The sequence below is a fragment of the Spermophilus citellus genome, assembly GCF_964194105.1.
Source record: "Spermophilus citellus genome assembly, chromosome: 4".
Classification (NCBI taxonomy): Eukaryota; Metazoa; Chordata; class Mammalia; order Rodentia; family Sciuridae; genus Spermophilus; species Spermophilus citellus.
Window position 1 is genome coordinate 150,399,566 of NC_138185.1, and position 20,823 is coordinate 150,420,388.

The 20,823-nt window shown below is 35.8% G+C and overlaps 1 protein-coding gene across 1 annotated transcript in view; it reads left to right on the forward strand.

Moving 5' to 3' along the window:
* The first annotated feature begins 1,426 nt into the window (after positions 1 to 1,426).
* The window catches only part of CGRRF1 (cell growth regulator with ring finger domain 1), a 33,051-nt gene continuing 13,654 nt past the window's right edge, over positions 1,427 to 20,823 (forward strand). The window contains exons 1-2 of the mRNA XM_081293084.1: positions 1,427 to 1,669; positions 10,338 to 10,477. Coding sequence (XP_081149210.1) covers positions 1,566 to 1,669; positions 10,338 to 10,477 — 244 coding nt within the window. The 5' untranslated portion in view covers positions 1,427 to 1,565. The remainder of the gene's footprint in view (positions 1,670 to 10,337; positions 10,478 to 20,823) is intronic.

Consider the following 20,823-nt stretch of genomic DNA (forward strand, 5'->3'; position numbering starts at 1 on the left):
AAACCCTACCTTTTGTAATTTATCTTAAGGAATAATTTAATTCTAAGGACAAGCACTGCAGTGCAGTTTATAGTAAAAAATTTCCAACAATTGAGGACCGATGAAGTAAACTGCTCTTTCACAAATCAAATACTTAGTAATTAAAAATTATGTTATAAAAGCAAGTTTCTCAAATAGCACTACTACATGATCTTTTGCCAAGGGATATGCGAGGTCATAGGACAAACTTGATTCATCTTTACCAAGCATGAATTTTAAGAGTGACTTTGGAGTGTTGCAGAGATGTCCCAAAGTCCATTCTCCCTTTCTTCTTCAGTAACAAATCCTGATTTGTAGCAGGGGATATTGCTGCCCAAAACAAGACTATGTTTCTAGGGTCTCAGCTGTAACTACGTATGGCTTTAGGATTAAATACAACCAAAGTGACACAAGGGAAGTATTTTGAGTTGAGAAGCTGATTAGAGTCAGAGCTGAGAGGGGATGGGAGGTGAGGAGAGGGAGTGGACTTTTAGCTACTTCCTGTACTTTATAGTTTGTACTTAATTTCAAAAAACGTTTTAAAGTTGTGAAAGTGAAAATTAATTCTAATTCGAGGAGTGTAGGGGGAAGAGGGGAAAGGGGAGCGGGGAGAAGGAAGATTATCCTCCTTCCTTTCTCTTCTGCTTTCTTCCCGCACCACCCGGCCCTCAATACTCAGGATTGAACCCTGAGAAGTGCTACCAATTCCTACACCCATAGCTCTTCTATTTTTAGATAGCGTCTAGCTAAATTGCCTGGGTTCGCCTCTTCAGCCAATTGGATTCTCCTTCTCAGCCTCTGGAGTAGCTGATATTACTCGTGTGCGCCACCGCTCCGCTCCCCGGTTATTTCATTTTAAAGAGAATTTTGGACACGCAACATTGATTTTCCTCTATTTTCAGTCCAACTTGAAAAGGATGGCAAGGCGTGCATAAATTGCTTGGTGAAGACTCCTTTTTGTGTTTTTTATTGTGCCTATGCGTAAATCTTCTAGATTAAAAAAGAATAGGTGTGAGGTTATTTCACTTTATAGAACCCAAGGTGCCTGACCTTCTCTTCCCAAATTTGCCTATGTAGAGTTTCAGGATTTGGAAACGATGCACGTGGATTTCGGATTGCTTCTCTTGGGCACCAAAACACCTGCCTTTGCCTACATTTTGGAGTCGGTTCCAATTTTTATTTAGAATTTGCCGGCAGAACAGTGATCACCACTGGACCAGATTAGCGAAGGAGGTGCTTGCAGGCTACCAATCCCCGGAGTTGGGGGCGGTGCGATTTGGGGCTCCGCCTCTCCACGAAGCCAATAGCTTGAGGCGGGAGCGGAGGGGCGTGGCACGCTCTGTTGGCGACGCCGTGATTGGTACGCAGGCTCCCACCTCCTGCGAGCTTGCCTCTACTTCCAGCTCACGGGAAGCCTTGGTGAGGGAGGAACTAGAAAGTTTGTCCGCTTTGGGGCACCGTAGTGGCTTTTACCCCTGGCCGAGCTGGCTCGGTTTGGCCTGGGCTGGGCTGGGCGGCTGGAGCCGGGCTCAGCCCAGGGGACCCTAATGGCTGCGGTGTTTCTGGTAACGCTCTATGAGTACTCGCCGCTCTTCTATATCGCGGTGGTCTTTACTTGCTTCATCGTGACCACCGGCCTGGTACTAGGATGGTAAGTGTTCCAGGGCTAGGAGCAAGGGACGAAGGGCCAGACAACCCTGAAGAGGGGTCGCGGCGAGCACCAGTAGGCGCAGGAGCAGGAACCCACGGGACTGGGGCGCCTGAGAGGCCGTTGGGTAATCGGTGAGGAGCACTGCGACTGACTGCTGGGGGAGAACCAGGTGAACACCGCACCTGCGTCACTGCCAGGCTTCGCCGTCCGGCCCCCCCCCGCCCCTCCCCCGAGCTGCGGATTTCTGGAGTGGTACCGGATTGGGATATTTTAACCAGCTTTGTTTCTAGGGGATAAAGCCGCCAGGAAGCGTCTGGTCTTGATGTTGGGATAAAGTACTTGTCCCGCAGGCTTTTTCCCGATTGAGGCCTACTGTGTGCCCAGAGTGAACCAGTCACCTGCTGTTCAGTGTACAGTCATGGACAGTAACAAGAAGTGATTGTTAATGTTTCTGACCGACCTAAACACTTGACCTCAGATCTTTAAGTGGAACTTTTCTCAGAATCAGTTACCGTTTGAGAATTTAATGATTTCTATGCCCATTCCACAATTCCACACCTTTTGAATAGTCGATAGAATTATAAAAATAAAAATTTTAGAGCTGGAAGAGACCTTAGAAATAAGTTACACTATGGTGTTGAAGCAGACACCTCTTTGGAGACAAAGAGGATAGATTGTTAAATAACTCCTAAGCAATTCTTCTGGCCCATAGATTATCTTTCTCTCTTGAGGAGATGCCATTGTATTGTGTTGAGTCAAGCCTTATAAATAAAGTTGGAATCATTTTACTAGCCCACAAGGCTGCAGCCTTCATAAGACCCTTTGAAAAGATGGTGGTTCCAAATGTGTCTAATAGTGGGTCTAAGTGATAACAGCCATGACCTGACCCTTCTGAGAGAACGCCACTGAAGAGAAAGACATGAGCTGAATTTTGGAGAACGAGTTTTTTTGAAAAGTAGTTGAGTGTGTATAGTTGAGAAGAGAAGGCATTTCAGAGAACACAACTTGAGTACAGAAGTACATTCTAGTGATTAAAGCAGGCTTTGTAAAACAAGTTCAAAAACACCCTTTGATTATTTATGTCATTACTTTAAAGAAAGAACACAGGCCCTTGTCAGTTTCTGAAAATACATGGCATTTTTAGGAACTAATCGAAGTTTTAGCATTTCCATACTGCTCCCCAACCTGCCCGTGAAAGAATGGAAAATTCTTTGTATGTGGATGGGGAAAGATGAAAACCAGTCTTCCATAATTTGTTATTCTTGACCCATCAAGTTTTATTGCTATTATTCATTTCAAGAAAATCTGTAACTAGAAATTAGAAAGGTGTTGCCCAAGTGTGAAAAGCAGTCTTAACACAAGTTTTTAAAATGACTATAATGTTGCTGTAATCCTCTTAAACATAATTTTTCTCCATTAGGAAAATCAATACCTAGTTGATAATTATATTATGTACTTAAATTGAGAGATTGAGATGTTGAGAGATTTTGGCATAAGACAGAATGAGGTTCAAATCCTGACTGTCAGGTTTTTCACTTTTTGTATTTTTGGTACTATAGATTGAACCCAGCGGTGCTTAAACACTGAGCTACATCTCCAGACTTTTTTATTTTGAGACAGGGTCTTGCTAAGTTGCTTAGAGCTGCACTAAATTGCTGAGGCTTGTCTCGAACTAACGATCCTTCTGCTACAGCCTCCTAAGTCGGTGGGATTACACATGAGTGCCACCATGCCCAACTATGATTGACTTTGCCAGGTTTAAGGCTTAGTTTCAATATTTAGCAATTACTCAATCATCCATGTAGGTATAAGGGTGGAAGTTCTGCTTCCCAAAGCACTGCTGAAGCCACAAGACCATCCATGTATGTGGCAGTCATTTCCATCCTGATTAGGCCTCATTGAGCCTAACTCAACCATTCTTTTCATGTGGCTTAGTTTTGCCCATATAATTAAACTTGACTATTATTTGCAAACCTAAGCCAAGGTCACAGATTTAATGACTATAAATGAAGAAAATTTGGATTCTATTTTGATCTCACGAAAACAGGACCAGAGGGTAAACTAAGTAGCCCACCATAATTTTCATTTTTTTAAAGACCTCCCTTAATACTTTTTAAGAGACCTGCCTCCCTTTTGGTAATCTGTTTTCTCTGTCGTGGTTTTTACCTCAGTGTAGTTTCTTTCCCATTGCTCATTCTACTGCTTTGTGTTCACCTATACTGGTGAAAGTAGAGAAAGAATAGGATCATCTGATTACTAGATATCAATAGCAATAGGAAAGAATCATGCCATTGGATGTGTGATATTTCTTTTTATCTACATGGTAGTTTCTGTTAGCTCCTGTCAGTCACTGTGCAGAAAGGAGTCCAAAATGCCATATACATCTTTTAACAGTCTCAAATACTCAAGGATCCTGACTCAGTAGCTACCCCCTGCTTTCCTCTTAACTGTGGGTTATTAAACTGTTGTCTCTCAACTTCATACCACCTTTTCTGACCTAGTTGGAAGCAGCTTATTTATAAAAACAATTGCAAGATTTTGCAACTTGTATCTGTAGGAACCTGGGGAATATGTATAAGAATGGATAGCTAGTTTATTAGGCCAGGACATATTCAAACCACCCCTCTTCATGCCATACCTCTGTGAATCTGGGGCAGAACTCTAAACCATATTTCTCTTTTGCTAGCTTTCTGTGTGTCAGGCTTTGCCAAGAAAGGAGGGAGACTGGAAGGCTTTCAAGAGGATAAAGGGGCTTTCTGATTTCTGTTTGACTCCTTTTCTTATCTATCTTTATTCTGGCAGTGGTCTCAAGTTATTCCAGTTTAGTTTTCTACTGTTCTAGAACTAATCTCATTACAACCCCTTAAAAATACCAATATCCTTTCCTCAGCTGAATCCTAGCTCCATGGAGTTGCTACTCTAAATTTCTGCACTGTTGTAATTCTCTTCCCTCTATTCCTTTGTCTTAGGAATAATAACTGCTTCCTGCTATTACTACTTCTTTGATATTCAGTTTCCCCCTTTTTGCCTTTTTTTCCCTTCAACTTTTGGTTTAACCCTCTCTCCTTACTGGAATCTAACCCAGGGCCTCACACATGCCAAGTCAGCACTCTATACTGAGCTATATCCTCAACCCTGGTTAACATTTTTTGATGTTTAAGTTCTCTGTTAAAATAACTGGTGTGGTTTTGTTCTCTTCGCTGGACCCTGACTGATAAAGTGTTACTAAGAATGGAATCCTAGAAAGAAAAAAATCATTAGAGATAGGGTTTGGGGGCTGAATTGGTTATTTCTTCAGCTCTTGCTAATGAGAAATAAGGTTCTAATAATCTATGGCATGTAGTATAATTTAATTTATTAAATTATTACCTTTGGTTAATGGTGATAAAATTATTTCTGAAGCAGCTGCCTTGGGGGACCAAGTAGTTAAAGCGTTTGACTGTTACAGCAGGAACAATGCCTACAAGGGCTGAGGGAAAGCTGATTTGGTTGCTGCTGAGTTCACTGGAGCGCTTACAGAAAGAAAATGACCAACTCAAATTTTGAAACTCTCAAATCAAGTCTCGGAGAATCAGAGTTTCTGTGATTCTAAAGTATTTTATTTTGTATAGCCATAAGGTCAATCTTGCTAAAAATTTAACCCAGTTTTAATTGTGCTGGTTATAGACTTTACAGCCTTTTAGTGTCTTATTTAGCACATTGATAAGAAAGAATTGGGTCTCTAAACTTAGAGTGGGGACATCTAGATAGACATGGACACACTGAGAATCTTGAAACCCCAGTTACTCTGTGCCTGCCCTCTTGATGAAGGTAGTCTTTCATGTGTTAGAAATCTAGTCTTCCCTCATTTGAAGATCCTGTGATAACTACAGTTAGAGCAGTCTTCTTGCAGAGGGATATCCATACTTAGTCCTACCTTTTGCCCTGAGATGGAGATCTCTGCGTGTTCCACAGTACAGGAGCAAAAATCAGGTCTGGCTGGAAATAGCTTTTCCTATAAAAGAATTGCAAGATTTTGCTAAATTGTACCTGTGGGAACCTGGGAATGTGTGTGAGAATGGATTATTAGTTTGTTAGGCCCAGGTATATTCTCAAGAAATTCTGGATCTACAATGTTAACCCATCATCAGGTGCCTGTAATCCCAGCAACTCAGGAGGCAGAGGCAGGCAGACTATTGCAAGTTCAAGGCCAGGCTGAGCAATTTAGGGAGGCCTTGTCTTTAAAAAAAAAAAAAAAAAAAAAAGCATTGGGGATGTAGCTCCATGATGGCACACCCCTGGGTTCAATCCCCAGTACTACCCAAAGAAAGAAACAATTTGTTATCTTGTACTTGTTTATCTGACTGAAACTTGATTAATTGGAGGTCTATATTTAATAAGATTGAGCAGCCGGTGTTTGGTGCTTTTTTCTTTTTTTGGTGGGGAGGGTATGGTGCTCAGGATCAACCATTTAGGACTTATAATTTCTCTAAGAGGATTGCTTTACCAACATCACGTGAATTTTGTTTTATATATTTTCATTTTCATTTAGTTCATAATTTTTAAAATTCTCCTTGAAATCTGGCTTAGTTAGAAGTTTTCTATTTAATCTAAATATTTGGGAGCTTTCAAGATATCTGTTAGTGACTTATTATTTGATTCCACTGTGGCCAGATATAGTTTTTATGATTTGATCTTGTAAATGAATTGATATTTGTTTTATATCCAGAATATGGCCTCCCTCTCTGGTAAATTTCCTAATGCACTTAAAAAGAATATATTTTTTGCTATTATTGGGTGAGATGTTCTACACCTGTCAGGTAAAATTGATTGATAGTATTAGTCAAGTCTTTGCTATTTTTACTGATATTTCTATCTATTGGTGCTACCAATTATTGAGTTCATGAGGCGTCTAAATTGCTGACTATGTGGATTTTTCTGTTTCTTTTTGCAATTGTGTTAGGGTTTACTTTAGGTTTTGAATTTCTATTAATACATGCATAAACATTTAAAATTCTTGTGTCTGCCTAATTAATTAATCCTTTTATCATTATGAAATGGCCATCTGTACTCTTGGTAATAGTCTTTGCCCTCATATCTACTGTGTCTGACATTAATATAGCCACTCCAGCTTTCCCCCCCACCCCCCCAGGGACATTTGTGTGCTGGGCAAGTACTTTCTGTTGAGGTATACCCCCAGCCTCTACAGCTTCTTTTGATTAGTATTAGCAGGTATATTTTTTCCATATTTTACTTATAATCTATTTTTTGTCTTTATATTTCAAGTGGGTTTTGTATATACAGCATGTAGTTAGGTCTTATGTTTTTATCCAATCTGATAATCTTTGTCTTTTAATCATTTTATATTTGATGCTGTTATCAATAAGGTTGGATTTAAGTTTACCATCTTTCTACTTATTTTCTATTTGTCCTGTCTGTACTTTCTTTCTTTTCCCCTCTTGTTCATTCTTCATTTGCATTAGTTAAGTGATTTATGTTGGTTTGTTAGCAATAACTTTTTTTAGTGATTGCTTTAGGGTTTGTGGTATACTGTCAACTTTCAAGTAATATTTTAAAGAGGTTTAAGAAAGAAGAAGGAAAAAAAGAAATAAGAAGAACATTATATTTCCCCACGTCATTACCATTTCTGTGCTGTACATTTTTTGTAACAGTCTAAATTGCTACTTGGTATCATTCATCTTTTCCCCAAAAGATTTCCTTTAATATTTCTTGTTGTGCAAGAAATGATGTTGATGATGAATTCTTTTTTGCTTTTGTTATGTGTGAAAAAATATTTATTTTTCTTTTGATTTTGAAAAAATACAGGTATAGAATTCTGGACTGACAGCTTTTTATTTTATGTCTTTAAAGATATTTTGGCTTTCATTAATTCTGCTAAGAATAACTACTGTCTTATGCAGTACTTCTTTTAAGATATTCTCTTTGTCACTGGTTTAAGGCAGTTTGATTACAATGTGCTTGAGAGTATTCTTCCTCGTTTCACGTGTTTAGAGTTCATTAAATTTTTGGATCTGTGGGTTTATACTTTTCAATGAATTTGACCATTATATATTTAAATGCTTTGTCTCTCCTCTGACTTTGCTCTGTAGATTTCAATTACATGTATATTAGGCTGCTTGAAATTGTCCTTTGTTTTACTGACTTTTTAAAAAATTATTATTATTCAGTTTTCTTTTCCTGTTTCATTGGGGTACTTTTTATTGTGTTGCCTTCAGATTTATTCACTCATCTTTTGTTCTGCAGTCAATCCCATCCAGTGTATTTTTCATCTCAGTATATTGTATTTATCATCTCTAGAAGTTGATTTGGGTCTTTTTTTTAAAGGTATTTTTAGTTGTAGATGGACATAATACCTTTATTTTATTTTAATGTAAAGCTGAGGAGCAAACCCAGTGCCTCACACGGACTAGGTGAACCCTCTACCACTGAGCTACGACTCCAACCCTGATTTGGGTCTTTTTTATATCGTCCATGTCTCTATATAATATGTTCAAACTTTAATTACCTTTTATTTAGTTTTTCCTCCTCATTATGGGTAATATTTTCCTAATTCTTTGCATGCCTATTAATTTTTTTATTAGATGCAAAAATATTGTGAATTTTACCTTATGAGATGCTGGGTATTTTTGTATTCTTGAGCTTTTCTCTGGGTCACAGTTAAGATGCTTGCAAACAGTTTGATCTTGTAGACGCTTACTTCCCAGCTTTATTAGGCAGGGCCAGAGCAGGTTTTTCTGTCCAATAAAATTAAATTCATCATCTTGAATGGATTTCTGTTCTATTTGTTAATTTTATTGATGTCCTCTCAGCATTAGGTTTATTGTCATGCTTTGACATACTACTTTTCAACCTAAATTTTGGTGGTATGATTTTATAATTATTTACACCTAGATTCTTAGATCAGACTTAAGACTGAGACTTATAATGATAGTTGTGCTCAAGATTGACATTTGCCTAACCAGCTCCTGGTATTATGAACCTCGATCTGACCCTTGTCTTAGATAGATAACCTCTACTGGCTTCCTAGTACGTGAAGGCTTAGTTGCCACTGCCTGCTACAAGACTCAGGGCCCATCACACCATGGCATCAGCTTTACTCATTATGTTTCTTTCCCTTTTCAGATCCATTAAGATACTTATTTTTAAGCCCAGCTATGTCTCTTTTCCAACATTTTATTATAAAAATTTTCAAACAGAATAATAGAAAGAATTATATAGGGAACATTTACCCATCACTTAGATTCTACACCAAAATTATTATAATTTTCTTATTACATATTTGTCCATTCATCCATCTTCTATCCAATCAACAGTCCATCTTATTTTGGGATACATTTCAAAGGAAGTTGTGCTCTTCGTTCATAAGTACCAGAGCATGACTATTATTAGCTAGAGTTCAGTGTTTGTTTTGTTCGTAGTTCTTTTTCTTTTAAAGTAATATTTACATACAATGAAATGAACAGTTCTCAAGCATATCATTGGCCAAGTGTTATCAAACTTTCTATTCAATTCAACTTTCATCAAGATATAGATTTCATCACCAGTAAAGGTTCTTTATGCTCCTTCCCGCTCATTTCCTACCCCTGTACTCCCAGAAGCAACCTTTGTTCTCTTTTTTATTTCTCCCAGAAGTTAGTTTTGCCTACTTTAGAATTTCCTTTCTTTACTTACCTTTTTCTTTCTTTCTATTTTTTTTCAGAACTGTAAGAACTGTGAATGGAACCCAGGGGTGCTCTACTACTGAACCACAACCCCAGGCCTTTTTACTTTTTATTTTGATTCAGGGTCTCACTAAGTTGCCAAGACTAGTCTTGAACTTGTGTTCTCCTGCCTCAACCTCCCGAGTTGCTGGGATTACAGGCATGTGCCACTGTTCTTGGCAGGAATTTTATAATAGGGAATCATACAATGTTTGCTCCTTTGTATGAGGTTTCTTTTGCACAGCATCGTGTTTTTGAAATTCATTCACGTGGTTATAGCAAAAAGTTGGGTTTTTTCTGTGCTAAATATTACTATTTCTTTGTTTAAATATACTGTTTTGCTTACTCATTTCAGCAAGGTCTCTTTAATTTTATTTCTTATCTATTACTGGTATGTATATATAGAGAAAGGAGTATATCGAAGTCTGAAATTTTACTAAAACTTGAGTTTAGTCTCATTTTCCTTTCAAATCTGTTCACTGTGTATGTCAGAGTTAACATTTTTACATGAAATTTAAAAATAGAAAATCGCTTATGTAAATGAAGGACTATCTTTGGTATTTTAAAAGTTCTCTTGCCTGATAAATTATAGCAAGTAGTCTGCATATTGAATGTATATTTGTTTTTCATATCTTTTTAAAAATGTAATAATTTATACTATTTTTGCTACTAAGTATAATTTACCTAAAATCACTATGTTCCTTTATTGCTATTAAGAATATTAACAATATAACTCTTATTCTCAAGAGTATGTTGATTCAGCCAGCTGAACTGTGTGTTGCAGTGCTATGGGACCTCTAATCTCTCTTAATACTAGATTAATTCTGCAAAATAGTATAAGTTAAGTAACAACCTCTTTTAAACAATCTGTGTTAAAAGGACTAGCTAGCTTCGTGAAGCACAATATACATATGACAATAAAATTTCAACATTTGTTAAAATTATGTTTTATTTTTACTTTTCTTTAGGTTTGGTTGGGATGTTCCAGTAATTCTGAGAAATTCAGAAGAGACCCAGTTCAACACAAGAGTTTTCAAAAAGCAAATGAGACAAGTCAAGAATCCTTTTGGCTTAGAGATCACTAATCCATCTACAGCTTCAATTACAAGTTGGTGGCTATTTTTCAAAGATATTCTTTCATCTCCTTTTTAGCCCTTATATATTTTTTCTCTATTGCTTTCTCTTCATTATACTTTTACCAAACATTTATTGCATATCTATTTTGTTTTAGGGACTAGATTGAATATTGCAGATACAAAGATTAAGTATTTATAAACTATGTTCCTAAGGGATTTACCAACTAGTAGACAGAGGGAGGTATGTTTACAAAGGAGAAGAATGAAGTGTTAAGGGTATTAGTGAGGAGAATCTGTTAGGGCACTGTGCTATTTTCATTGGTCTTTAGTGAAGTGAGAAATGACGTAGTATGTCTAAGTACAGTTAATGTAAGGCTGCTAACCTTCTAAAGAACAAGCATCTTTTAATGTGACATTAAGGTAGTTTGATAAAAATTATTTTCATATAAAATGTTATTTTTATGATGGTCATAATAGATGGCAACCATTTGTTTCTGTACTTACTTGGAAAAATAAATTGTCATCAGGACCATTAGAAATAATGGGAATGAATACTAAACAAAGAAATGGTTAAATTTCCTAGGGTGCAAAGACATATTTCGGAAAGGCTTCATAGAAGAGAATGTGCTGAGTCTCTTTTATTTTCCTTCCTTTCCCCCTCTTGGTTTTTGTTTTGAGTAGTCTTGACTGATAGATAAGTAGTTATGTAGCTTGGGTTTGAGGAAACTTCTAGGTAAAGGAAGAAGCATGAGCAAAGCACTATGATATACCTATCATAGGTAAGAAACAAAATAATACATTAGAGGAACAAGAAGTCATTTATTATGATTAAAACAGGGTGGAACAGGTAAGAGAGAAAAGTGCAGGAAGACTTAGGTTTTTTGCCTGGGTCCCACATAAACAGATCCTCTTACAAAGGTAAGCAATACTAGAGGAAAGACAGGCTTTGGAAGAAAGATATTGAATTCACTGTTGAACTTTTGGACTTTGAAATGCTTTTGTGACAGTTCAATAGAGATAGAGAGTGGGCAGGTCTAGATTGAATTCTGTAGCTTTTCAAAGATTTGGGAGCTGAAATTCTCACCTTTTATATTTATTTACCTTTCAGGCATGTTAAAAATAAATAAATTTTAGCTTTTTGCCTTATTTTAGCTCCTGCCCATTTTTCTTCTTTCTTTCATTGCTCACTTCTGAAAAGCTTCTTGCTTCTCTAGTCCCTTTTCCTCCTTGATGCAGCATAGTCTGTGTTTTCCCTGTGCCCTCTACTGAAATGACTTTCTTCAACTTCACTACTTATCACTTCTGCCCTCCACTCACAACCTCCAAATCCTGAGTTACTGCTTTTTCTGAAGTACTTAACAGTTGACCAATCCTTTCCTTCATGCCTCATGACTTCTGTGGACCATTCTTATCTAGTCATCCTTCCTGCCTCTAACTTTCAGAATCTAATCACCTGTCAAAATTAGTTTACTTAGTCATTAAGGAAAAAGTATAGAATTTCTTATTCTTCCTCCTTAACTGTAAATAATGCTACCCTATGAGTGGAAGAAAATTAGGGCCCTCCTTTCACAGCAGATAAATTTTAAGGTATAACACAGATAAAAACTAATTTGTTTAGAAAACAGTAGGTTGTGCATACCTGATTAAAATATACACAATAGTGGTAGCTCTGTGACTTCTAATCTCTTTGACTTTGGACTTGAACTTGCTACAATATCTCATCTGGCTCTTAAGCAGGACTGCCAACAAAAAAATTTACCAGCATAAGGCCATCCTTCCTGCAGTACATTTCTGTAAGCCCAGAAATATACTGAAATAGTGAGAAGAGTTAATACATTGTGAGCAAAATACAGGACATTCATGAGCTACAAAGTGTGAGGAAATCCATCAATTTGCCTTTCAGGCAGAAATAGTTACAAATAAAACCAGCCCTGCAGGGCTGGGGTTTTGACTCAGTGGTAGAGCATTTGCCTAGCATGTGTGAGGCACTGGGTTCGATTCTCAGCACTGCATATGAATAAATGAATAAAATAAAGGTCTATCAACAACCAAAAAAAAAAAAAATTAAAAACCACAAACAAACAAACAAAAACAGCTTTGCAAATGTTTGAAGTAATTGAAATAATTGCCAGTAAGTAAGCCTCAGTTATGCCCACATATTAGGCATTAACCAACAGTAGCATTCGTCAAGTACATAAAATAATTTTCAAAGTGTAGATTTATAGCATGATTGAATTTTTAATTTTTAAATTACTATGGCATATCATTCATTCTCGGTTTTCTATAGGGAAGGATTTTGGCAGGAGTTGTATTTAGCAGAGTAAAATTCATTTGTTTAATTTGTGGAAAGGTAGGTATTATTAAAGATGGCTACATAGGAGGATAAAATAATCTTCTGACAATTTAAAAGGTTATTTCATTTGATACGTAGATAGTTTAATTTTCCAGGATTTTTTTTTTCCACCACTGTACCCGAAATGATTGACATATTGCAAGGTGGTCAGGGGAACAACTGGAGATCTGACTTAAATTGAAAACATATGAAAGAATCCATTTTGTTTTGTTTTGATGCCTGAGATTGAACTCAGGGATGCTTAGTCACTGAACCACATCCCCAGTCCTTTTTATTTTTTATTTTGAGACAGGGTCTCACTAAATTATTTAGGATCTTTCTTAGTTGCTGAGGTTGACCTTGAACTTATGATCCTCCTATCTCAACATCCTTAGTTGCTGGGATTAGAGTCATCTGTCACTGTGCCCACCAGTTTTGTTTTTAAATTTTTAAAATTTTTTTCTAATTAGTTATACATGACAGCAGAATGCATTTCAACATATTGTACATAAATGGAGCACAACTTTTCATTTCTCTGGCTGTACACAATGCAGTCATACCGTTTATGCAATCATACATAGGATAATAATGTCTGTCTCATTCCACCATCCTTCCCACTCCCTCTTCCTTTCCCTCATTCCCTTCTGCCAAATGCAAAGTTTCTCCATTCTTCCCTAGCCCTCCTTCCCCATTAGGGATCAGCATATGCATATTAGAGAAAGCATTTGCCCTTTGGGTTTTTGGGATTGACTTATTTCACTTAGCATGATATTCTCCAACTCTGTTCATTTACCTGAAGATGCCATAATTTCATTCTTCTTTAAGGCTGATATTCCATTGTGTACATATACACATTTTCTTAATCCATTCATCTGTTGAAGGGCATCTAGACTGGTTCCATAGTTTAGCTATTATGAATTAAACATGGATGTGGCTGCATCACTGTAGTATGCTGATTTTAAGTCCTTTGAGTATAAACTGATGAGTGGAATAACTGGGTCAAATGGTGGTTCCATTCCATGTTTTCTAAGGAATCTCCATACTGCTTTCCAGAGGGGTTGCACCAATTTGCAATCCCACGTTTGAGTGTACTTCCCCCCCACATCCTTGCCAACACTTATTGTTACTTGTATTCTTGATAATTGCCATTCTGATTGAAGTGAGATGAAATCTTAGAGTAGCTTTGATTTGCATTTCTCTATTGCTAGAGATGTTGAACATTTTTTCATATATTTGTTGATTGATTGTATATCTTCTGTGAAGTGTCTGTTAAGTTCCGTAGCCCATTTATTGATTGGGTTATTTGCTTTTGTCGTTAAATTTTTTGAGTTCTTTATATATCCTGAAGATTAGTGCTCTATCTGATGTGAGTGTGGTAAAAATTTTCTCCCATTCTGTAGGCTCTCTCTTTACATTATTGATTATTTCTTTTGCTGAAAAGAAGCTTTTTAGTTTGAATCCATCCCATTTATTGATTCTTGATTTTATTTCTTGTGCTTTAGAAGTAATGTTAAAGAAGTCAGATCCTAAACTAACATGATGAAGATTTAAGCCTACTTTTTCTTCTGTTAAGTGCAGGTTCTCTCATCTAATTCCTAGGTCCTTGATCCACTTTGAGTTTTGTGCAGGGTGAGAGCTAGGGGTCTAATTTTATTTTCTTACATGTGGATTTCCAATTTTCCTAGCACCATTTGTTGAAGAGGCTGTCTTTTCTCTTTTCTCCAATGTATGTTTTTAGTGTCTTTGTTTAGTATGAGATAACTGTATTTATATGGGTTTGTCTCTGTGTCTTCTAGTCTATACCATTGGTCTTCATATGTATTTTGGTACCAATACCATGCCATTTTTGTTATTTTTGCTCTGTAGTATAGTTTAAGGTCTGGTATTATGATACCTCCTGCTTCACTCTTCTTGCTAAGGATTGCTTTGGCTATTCTGGGTCTCTTATTTTTCCAAATGAATTTCATGATTGCTTTTTCTTTTTCTATGAAGAATGACATTGGGATTTTAATAGGAATTGCATTAAATCTGCATAACACTTTTGGTAGTATGGCCATTTTGACAATATTAATTCTGCCTGTGCAAAAATATGGGAGATATTTTCATCTTTAAGGTCTTCAGTTTCTTTCATTAGGTTTTGTAGTTTTCATTGTAGAGGTCTTTCACTTCTCTTGTTAGATTGATTCCCAAGTATAGTATGTATGTATGTATGTATGTATGTATGTATTTTTGAGGCTGTTGCAAAGGGGGTAGTTTTTCTAATTTCAGAGGATTCATCACTGGTATGTAGAAACGCATTTGATTTATGGGTGTTGATTTTATATACTGCTACTTTGCTGAATTCATTTAATAGCTCAAGAAGTTTTCTGGTGGAATTTTTTGGGTCTTCTAAATATAGAATCATGTCATTGGCAAATAGTGATAGTTTCAGTTCTTCTTTTCCTATTTATATCCCATTAATTTATTTCATCTATCTATTTGCTCTGGCTAGACTTTCCAGGACTATATTGAATAGCAGTGGTAAAACATTATTTTTTTGATTTAGTTTTTAGAGGGAATGCCTTCAATTTTTCTCTACTTAGAATGATGCTGGACTTGGGCGTATTGTAGATAGTTTTTACAATGTTGAGGTATGTTCCTACTATCCCTAGTTTGTTTAGTGTTTTGAACATGAAGGGGTGCTGTATTTTGTCAAATGCTTTTTCTACATCCGTTGAGATGCTCATATAATTCTTAAAGCTTTAAGTCTATTGATGTGATGAATTATGTTTATTGATTTCTGTATATTGAACCAATCTTGCATCCCCGGGATAAACCCCACTTGACCATGATGCACTGTCTTTTTAATGTTTTTATAAGCTATTTGTCAGAATTTTATTGAGAAGTTTTGCATCTATGTTCATCAGGGATATTGGTCTGAAGTTTTCTTTTCTTGATGTGTCTTTGTCTGGTTTTGGTATCAGGGTGATACTAGCCTCATAGAATGAGTTTGGGAAGACCCGTCCTTTTCTATTTCATGGGATAATTTGAGGAGTATTGGTGTTAGTTCTTCTTTGAAGGTCTTGTAGAACTCAGCTGAGAATCCATCGGGTTCTGCGCTTTTCTTTGTTGGTAGCCTTTTGATGGCATCTTCTATTCCATTGCTTGAAATTGATTTGTTTAAATTGTGTATGTCCTCCTGATTCAGTTTGGGTAGATCCTATTTCTCTAGAAATTTGTCAATGTCTTCAAGATTTTCTATTTTGTGGGAGCATAAATTTTCAAAATAGTTTCTAATTATCTTCTGTATTTCAATAGTGTCCTTCATGATTATTTCCCTTTTCATCACGAATTTTAGTAATTTGAGTTTTCTCTCTCTTTCTCTTTGTTGGCGTGGCTAAGGGTTTATCAATTTTATTTATTTTTTCAAAGAACCAACTTTTCGTTTTTGTCAATGTTTTGAATTATTTTTTGTTTCAATTTTTTTGATTTTAGCTCTGTTTTAATTATTTCCTGTCGTCTACTATTTTTGGTGTTGATTTGTTCTTCTTTTTCTAGAGCTTTGAGATGTAATGTTAAGTCATTTGTTTGTTGACTTTTTATTCTTTTAATGAATGAGTTCAATGCAATGAACTTTCCTCTTAGTACTGCCTTCATAGTGTCACAGAGATTTTGATACGTTGTATCGATGTTCTCATTTACCTCTAAGAATTTTTTAATTTCCTACCTGATTTCTTCTACTATTCATTCATCATTCAATAGCATATTATTTAGTCTGCAAGTGTTGGAGTAACTTCTATTTTTTATTTTATCATTGATTTCTAATTTCATTCCATTATTATTTTATAGAATGGAGGGTAGTATCTGTTTTTTTTTTTTTGTATTTGCTAAGACTTGCTTTGTGGCATAACATATGGTCTATTTTAAAGAAGGATCCATGTGCTGCTGAGAAAATGATCATTGATGGATGAAATGTTCTATATATGTCTGTTAAGTCTAAATTCTTGATTGTATTATTTAGTTCTGTAGTTTCTTTGTTTAATTTTTGTTTGGAATATCTATTCAATGGTGAGAGGTGTGTTAAAGTCACCCAGTGTTATTATGTTGTGGTCTCTTTGCTTCTTGAAATTGTGAAGGGTTTGATGTACATAAGTGTTCCATTGTTTGGGACATAAATATTTATGATTGTTATGTTTTGTTGATGTATAATTCCCTTAAGCAGTATGAAATGTCCTTCTTTATCCCTTCTGACTAACTGGTTTGAAATCCACTTTATCTGATATGAGGTTGGAAACCACTGCTTGTTTATGTAATCCATATGAGTGGTATGTTTTTTTCCCATCCTTTCACCTTTAGTTTGTGGATGTCTTTTCCTATGAGATGAGTCTCTTGAAGACAATGTTTTATTGGGCCTTTTTTTTTTAAATCTAATCTGCCAGTCTATGTCTTTTGATTAATGAGTTTTGGCCATTAACATTCAGGGTTATTACTGAGATATGATTCATACTCCCAGTCATTTTGGTTTATTTTTGGTTTTTAACTTCACTTGGTTTCTCCTTTGATTGGCTTTTCCTTAAGTGTAGTTTCTCCCTTTGCTGATTTTCTTTTCTTTTTTTTCATTTCCTCCTCATGGGAATATTTTGCTGAGAATGTTCTGTAGTGCAGGCTTTCTAGTTGTAAATTGTTTTAACTTTTGCTTATCACGGAAGGTTTTTATTTCATCACCAAATCTGAAGCTTAATTTTGCTGGTATAAGAGTCTTGGTTGGCATCCATATTCTCTCAGAGCTTGGTATATATTGTTTTAGGACCTTCTAACTTTGAAGGCCAAGAATCAGTTACACACACACACACACACACACACACACAATACACACACACACACACACACATATATATATATATATATATATATATATACAGATATACACACACATATACACATATATTTTTTTTAGTTGTAGTCGGATGCAATACCTTTATTTTATTTATTTTTATGGGTGCTAAGGATAGAACCCAGTGCCTCACACATGCTAGGCAAGTGCTCTCCTACTGAGCCACAATCCCAGTCCCAAGAATCAGTTTTAATCATGATTATTCAGTTCTGTTTATTAGGGTAAAGTTGTTGGGATTTTTGTTGTTGTTATTTACTGATAGTGTGGTTGGCTTTGTATTTCCATTTCCCCAATGTAGAGACTTTAATGAAATTTTAAGTAGGTACTCAATATGTATTAGTTGGATTTAATTAATTTGGTGCAACAATTCTGCTGTCACTTTGTAAGCAGTTTCCTTGTGTTTGAGTTTATTTATCTTGGTAAGAACTAAAAACAAGAGAGTTAGGCAGAATAACACATGCAGTATTTTGGGAGGAGTTTGTGACTCTGTTCTCTGTGACCTGTACTTTCATCTTCTCATACTCTGGCTTTAATATCCTCATGCATGGTCTTCTTGTATATTACTTCTCTCTCAAGATTTTTCTTTTAAGATTTGTGACTTTCTTGTCCCATTGTCTCCCCACCCCCACCCAGTGCATTTTAATTATATAGAATAGTGGTTTCATTGTGGCATATTTGTACATATAAATACTATACTTTGATCATACCTGTCTCCCCATTACCTTCCCTTCCTTCTTTCTTGTCCCCTCCTTCCCTTGATCCCCTTCCTCTTTTTGTAATACATTGTTTCTTGCTCTGTCACTCACTCTCTGTTTGGGGGTGGGAGGGGGGGGACTAGGAATTGAACACAGGGGCACTTCACCATTGAGCTACATCCCCAGCCAGTTTTTAAAATTTTGAGACAGTGTCTCACTAAATTGCTTTGGGCCTTGCTTAATTTCTGAGCCTGGACTCAAACTTCTGGCTCAGCCTCCTGAATCGCTGAGATTACAGGTGTGTGCCATGTTTCTCTTTTTTAAATGACTGAATACATTGGACTTATAGTCCTTATTTTTTTTAATTGTTTACCAGGTTTTCTCTTAATACTTGCTTCATTTTGCCTAAAATAATTATGTTGGATAAGGGCAGTTGAGAGAACATCCATGTTGTTTCATTTTTTATTCTGAAATTTCTGGTTTACAGTTGTTACTAATGTTGTTAATGCTATGACCTAAAGTGGTTTTGTGTGTGCACTGGAATTTAGAAGACTAAGGAAATGTAAAAGTAGGAACTCTTCTGCAGGAAAAAAATGGGTAAAACTAAAGGGAAAATAGTTTTGCCTAGGAGTATTTGAACTATCATCAAATAATAAAATCAGTACATTCTCTTCTCAATTTGTATAATGGTCAAGTTTATAAAAGATTGTGGAGGAGAAAATTTTATATTCTATAGTTCTTTTCTATTAATTTTGAATATTAGTTTCAGAGACACATTATTAAAGTCTGATTAATATTCAATTGGTATCAGATACCTCCCCCACCTTTTAGTTAAGTATACAGAGTGTGTAAATGGGTTATTTATACAGCTTGGAGTATCCGGACTTTTTATCTAGAGCTCTGATTATTTTTATGTAGCAAATAAGTTTTAGAAGTTAGTTAGAAGTACTTACATAAGTTCTGTTAGTCGAGGTTTTTTTTTTTTTAATTATTTGTTTTTTAGTTGTAGTTGGACACAATACCTTTATTTTATTTATTTATTTTTATGTGATGCTGAGGACCGAACCCAGGGCCTTCCACGTGCTAGGTAAGCACTCTACAACTGCCCCCACAACCCCAGCCCTCAGGTTTTTTTAAAAAAAGACTTGTTTCCATTGTTCTTTTTTAATGTAAATAAACACATATATATGGATATCCTTTCATTGGAGATTAATAGTATATGTATATACTTATCTCCACTTTGCATTTTATATTTCTAACATGCTCTGAAGATCATTGCATAATAGTACATATGGATATTCTAATATGCCTCAATTCTTTTTTAATAACTACATAGTATTTTCTAGTGTAGTATTTTATTCATTTAATTCCCTATTGATTGACATTTGGGTTGATTCTAGGATTTTGCTATGATATCTAGTCTACAATACATAACATCTTTGCACATTTTTTGTCACAATATTAAATAATCACTTTGTAGGGTTTTTTCTTTATCTACTTTTTCTATATGCTTTTTATATTTTCTTTTTCTTATCTATTTTCAACTTTTTTTCCCTGTCTCGTGTTGTGTGATTCCACAATGACATAGAGAAAAATATGTGTGATTTTATGTGTTTATGTATTAATTTGTATATCAGGGATGTTTTTCTTCCACTTCTTAATAGCTAATGAAATTTTCTATTCTTAAGTTAACACCTGATGAGTAGAATCATGTAGTTGAAATAAAATTCTGCTCCAATTCCCTATTCATAGTTCCTGCCAATTAAAATTTTACTTAAGTGATTAGAAACAGCTGTGTTACTGTTACTATACGTACTCAGAACCCCAGTCTTTCTCTGTAAATACTGAATATTTGGAATCCCGTGGAGCATTTGCTTTTATTTATTTTTTGTTTTTCTTCTTGTGATACTCAGGATTGAATCCTGAATTGCTCTGAGCTTCATCCCCATCCCTTTAAATTTTTTTTGTTTTTTTTTTGTGGGGGGACAAGTTCTCACTAAATTGTCAAGGCTGGCCTCAAATTTGCAACCCTTCTGCTTTAGCCTCCTGAGTTGCTGAGATTAGTCTGGCATATGATTGTATTTGTGGATTTCATACTCTGAATCACTTTTTTTTAAAAAATGAATATTAGAAAGGCTATTAACAAGCAACAGAAAAACTCCAATAAGAGAATATTGAGTAGTTTACAGAATTGCTTGTAAGTTCAGAGAGTCAAAATCAGAAAGCAAGCTGTTTGGCCAGGAACAATGACCAAAACTATGCCCTTTTGGTCTAGTCAAGTACACCACTGCCCGTGAGCACTAAATGTTATAGCTTGCACTGCCCACAATATTGGCTGTCGCTACAACTCCACTATACTGAGAAGAGTGAAAAACTTAATATTTGGAAATATTAGAGAAAATAATCATGTTGGTGGTACATAATAAGTCCTGGGGAGTGCAGAATAATAAGTAAAACTAGCCAGGCACAGGATGCATG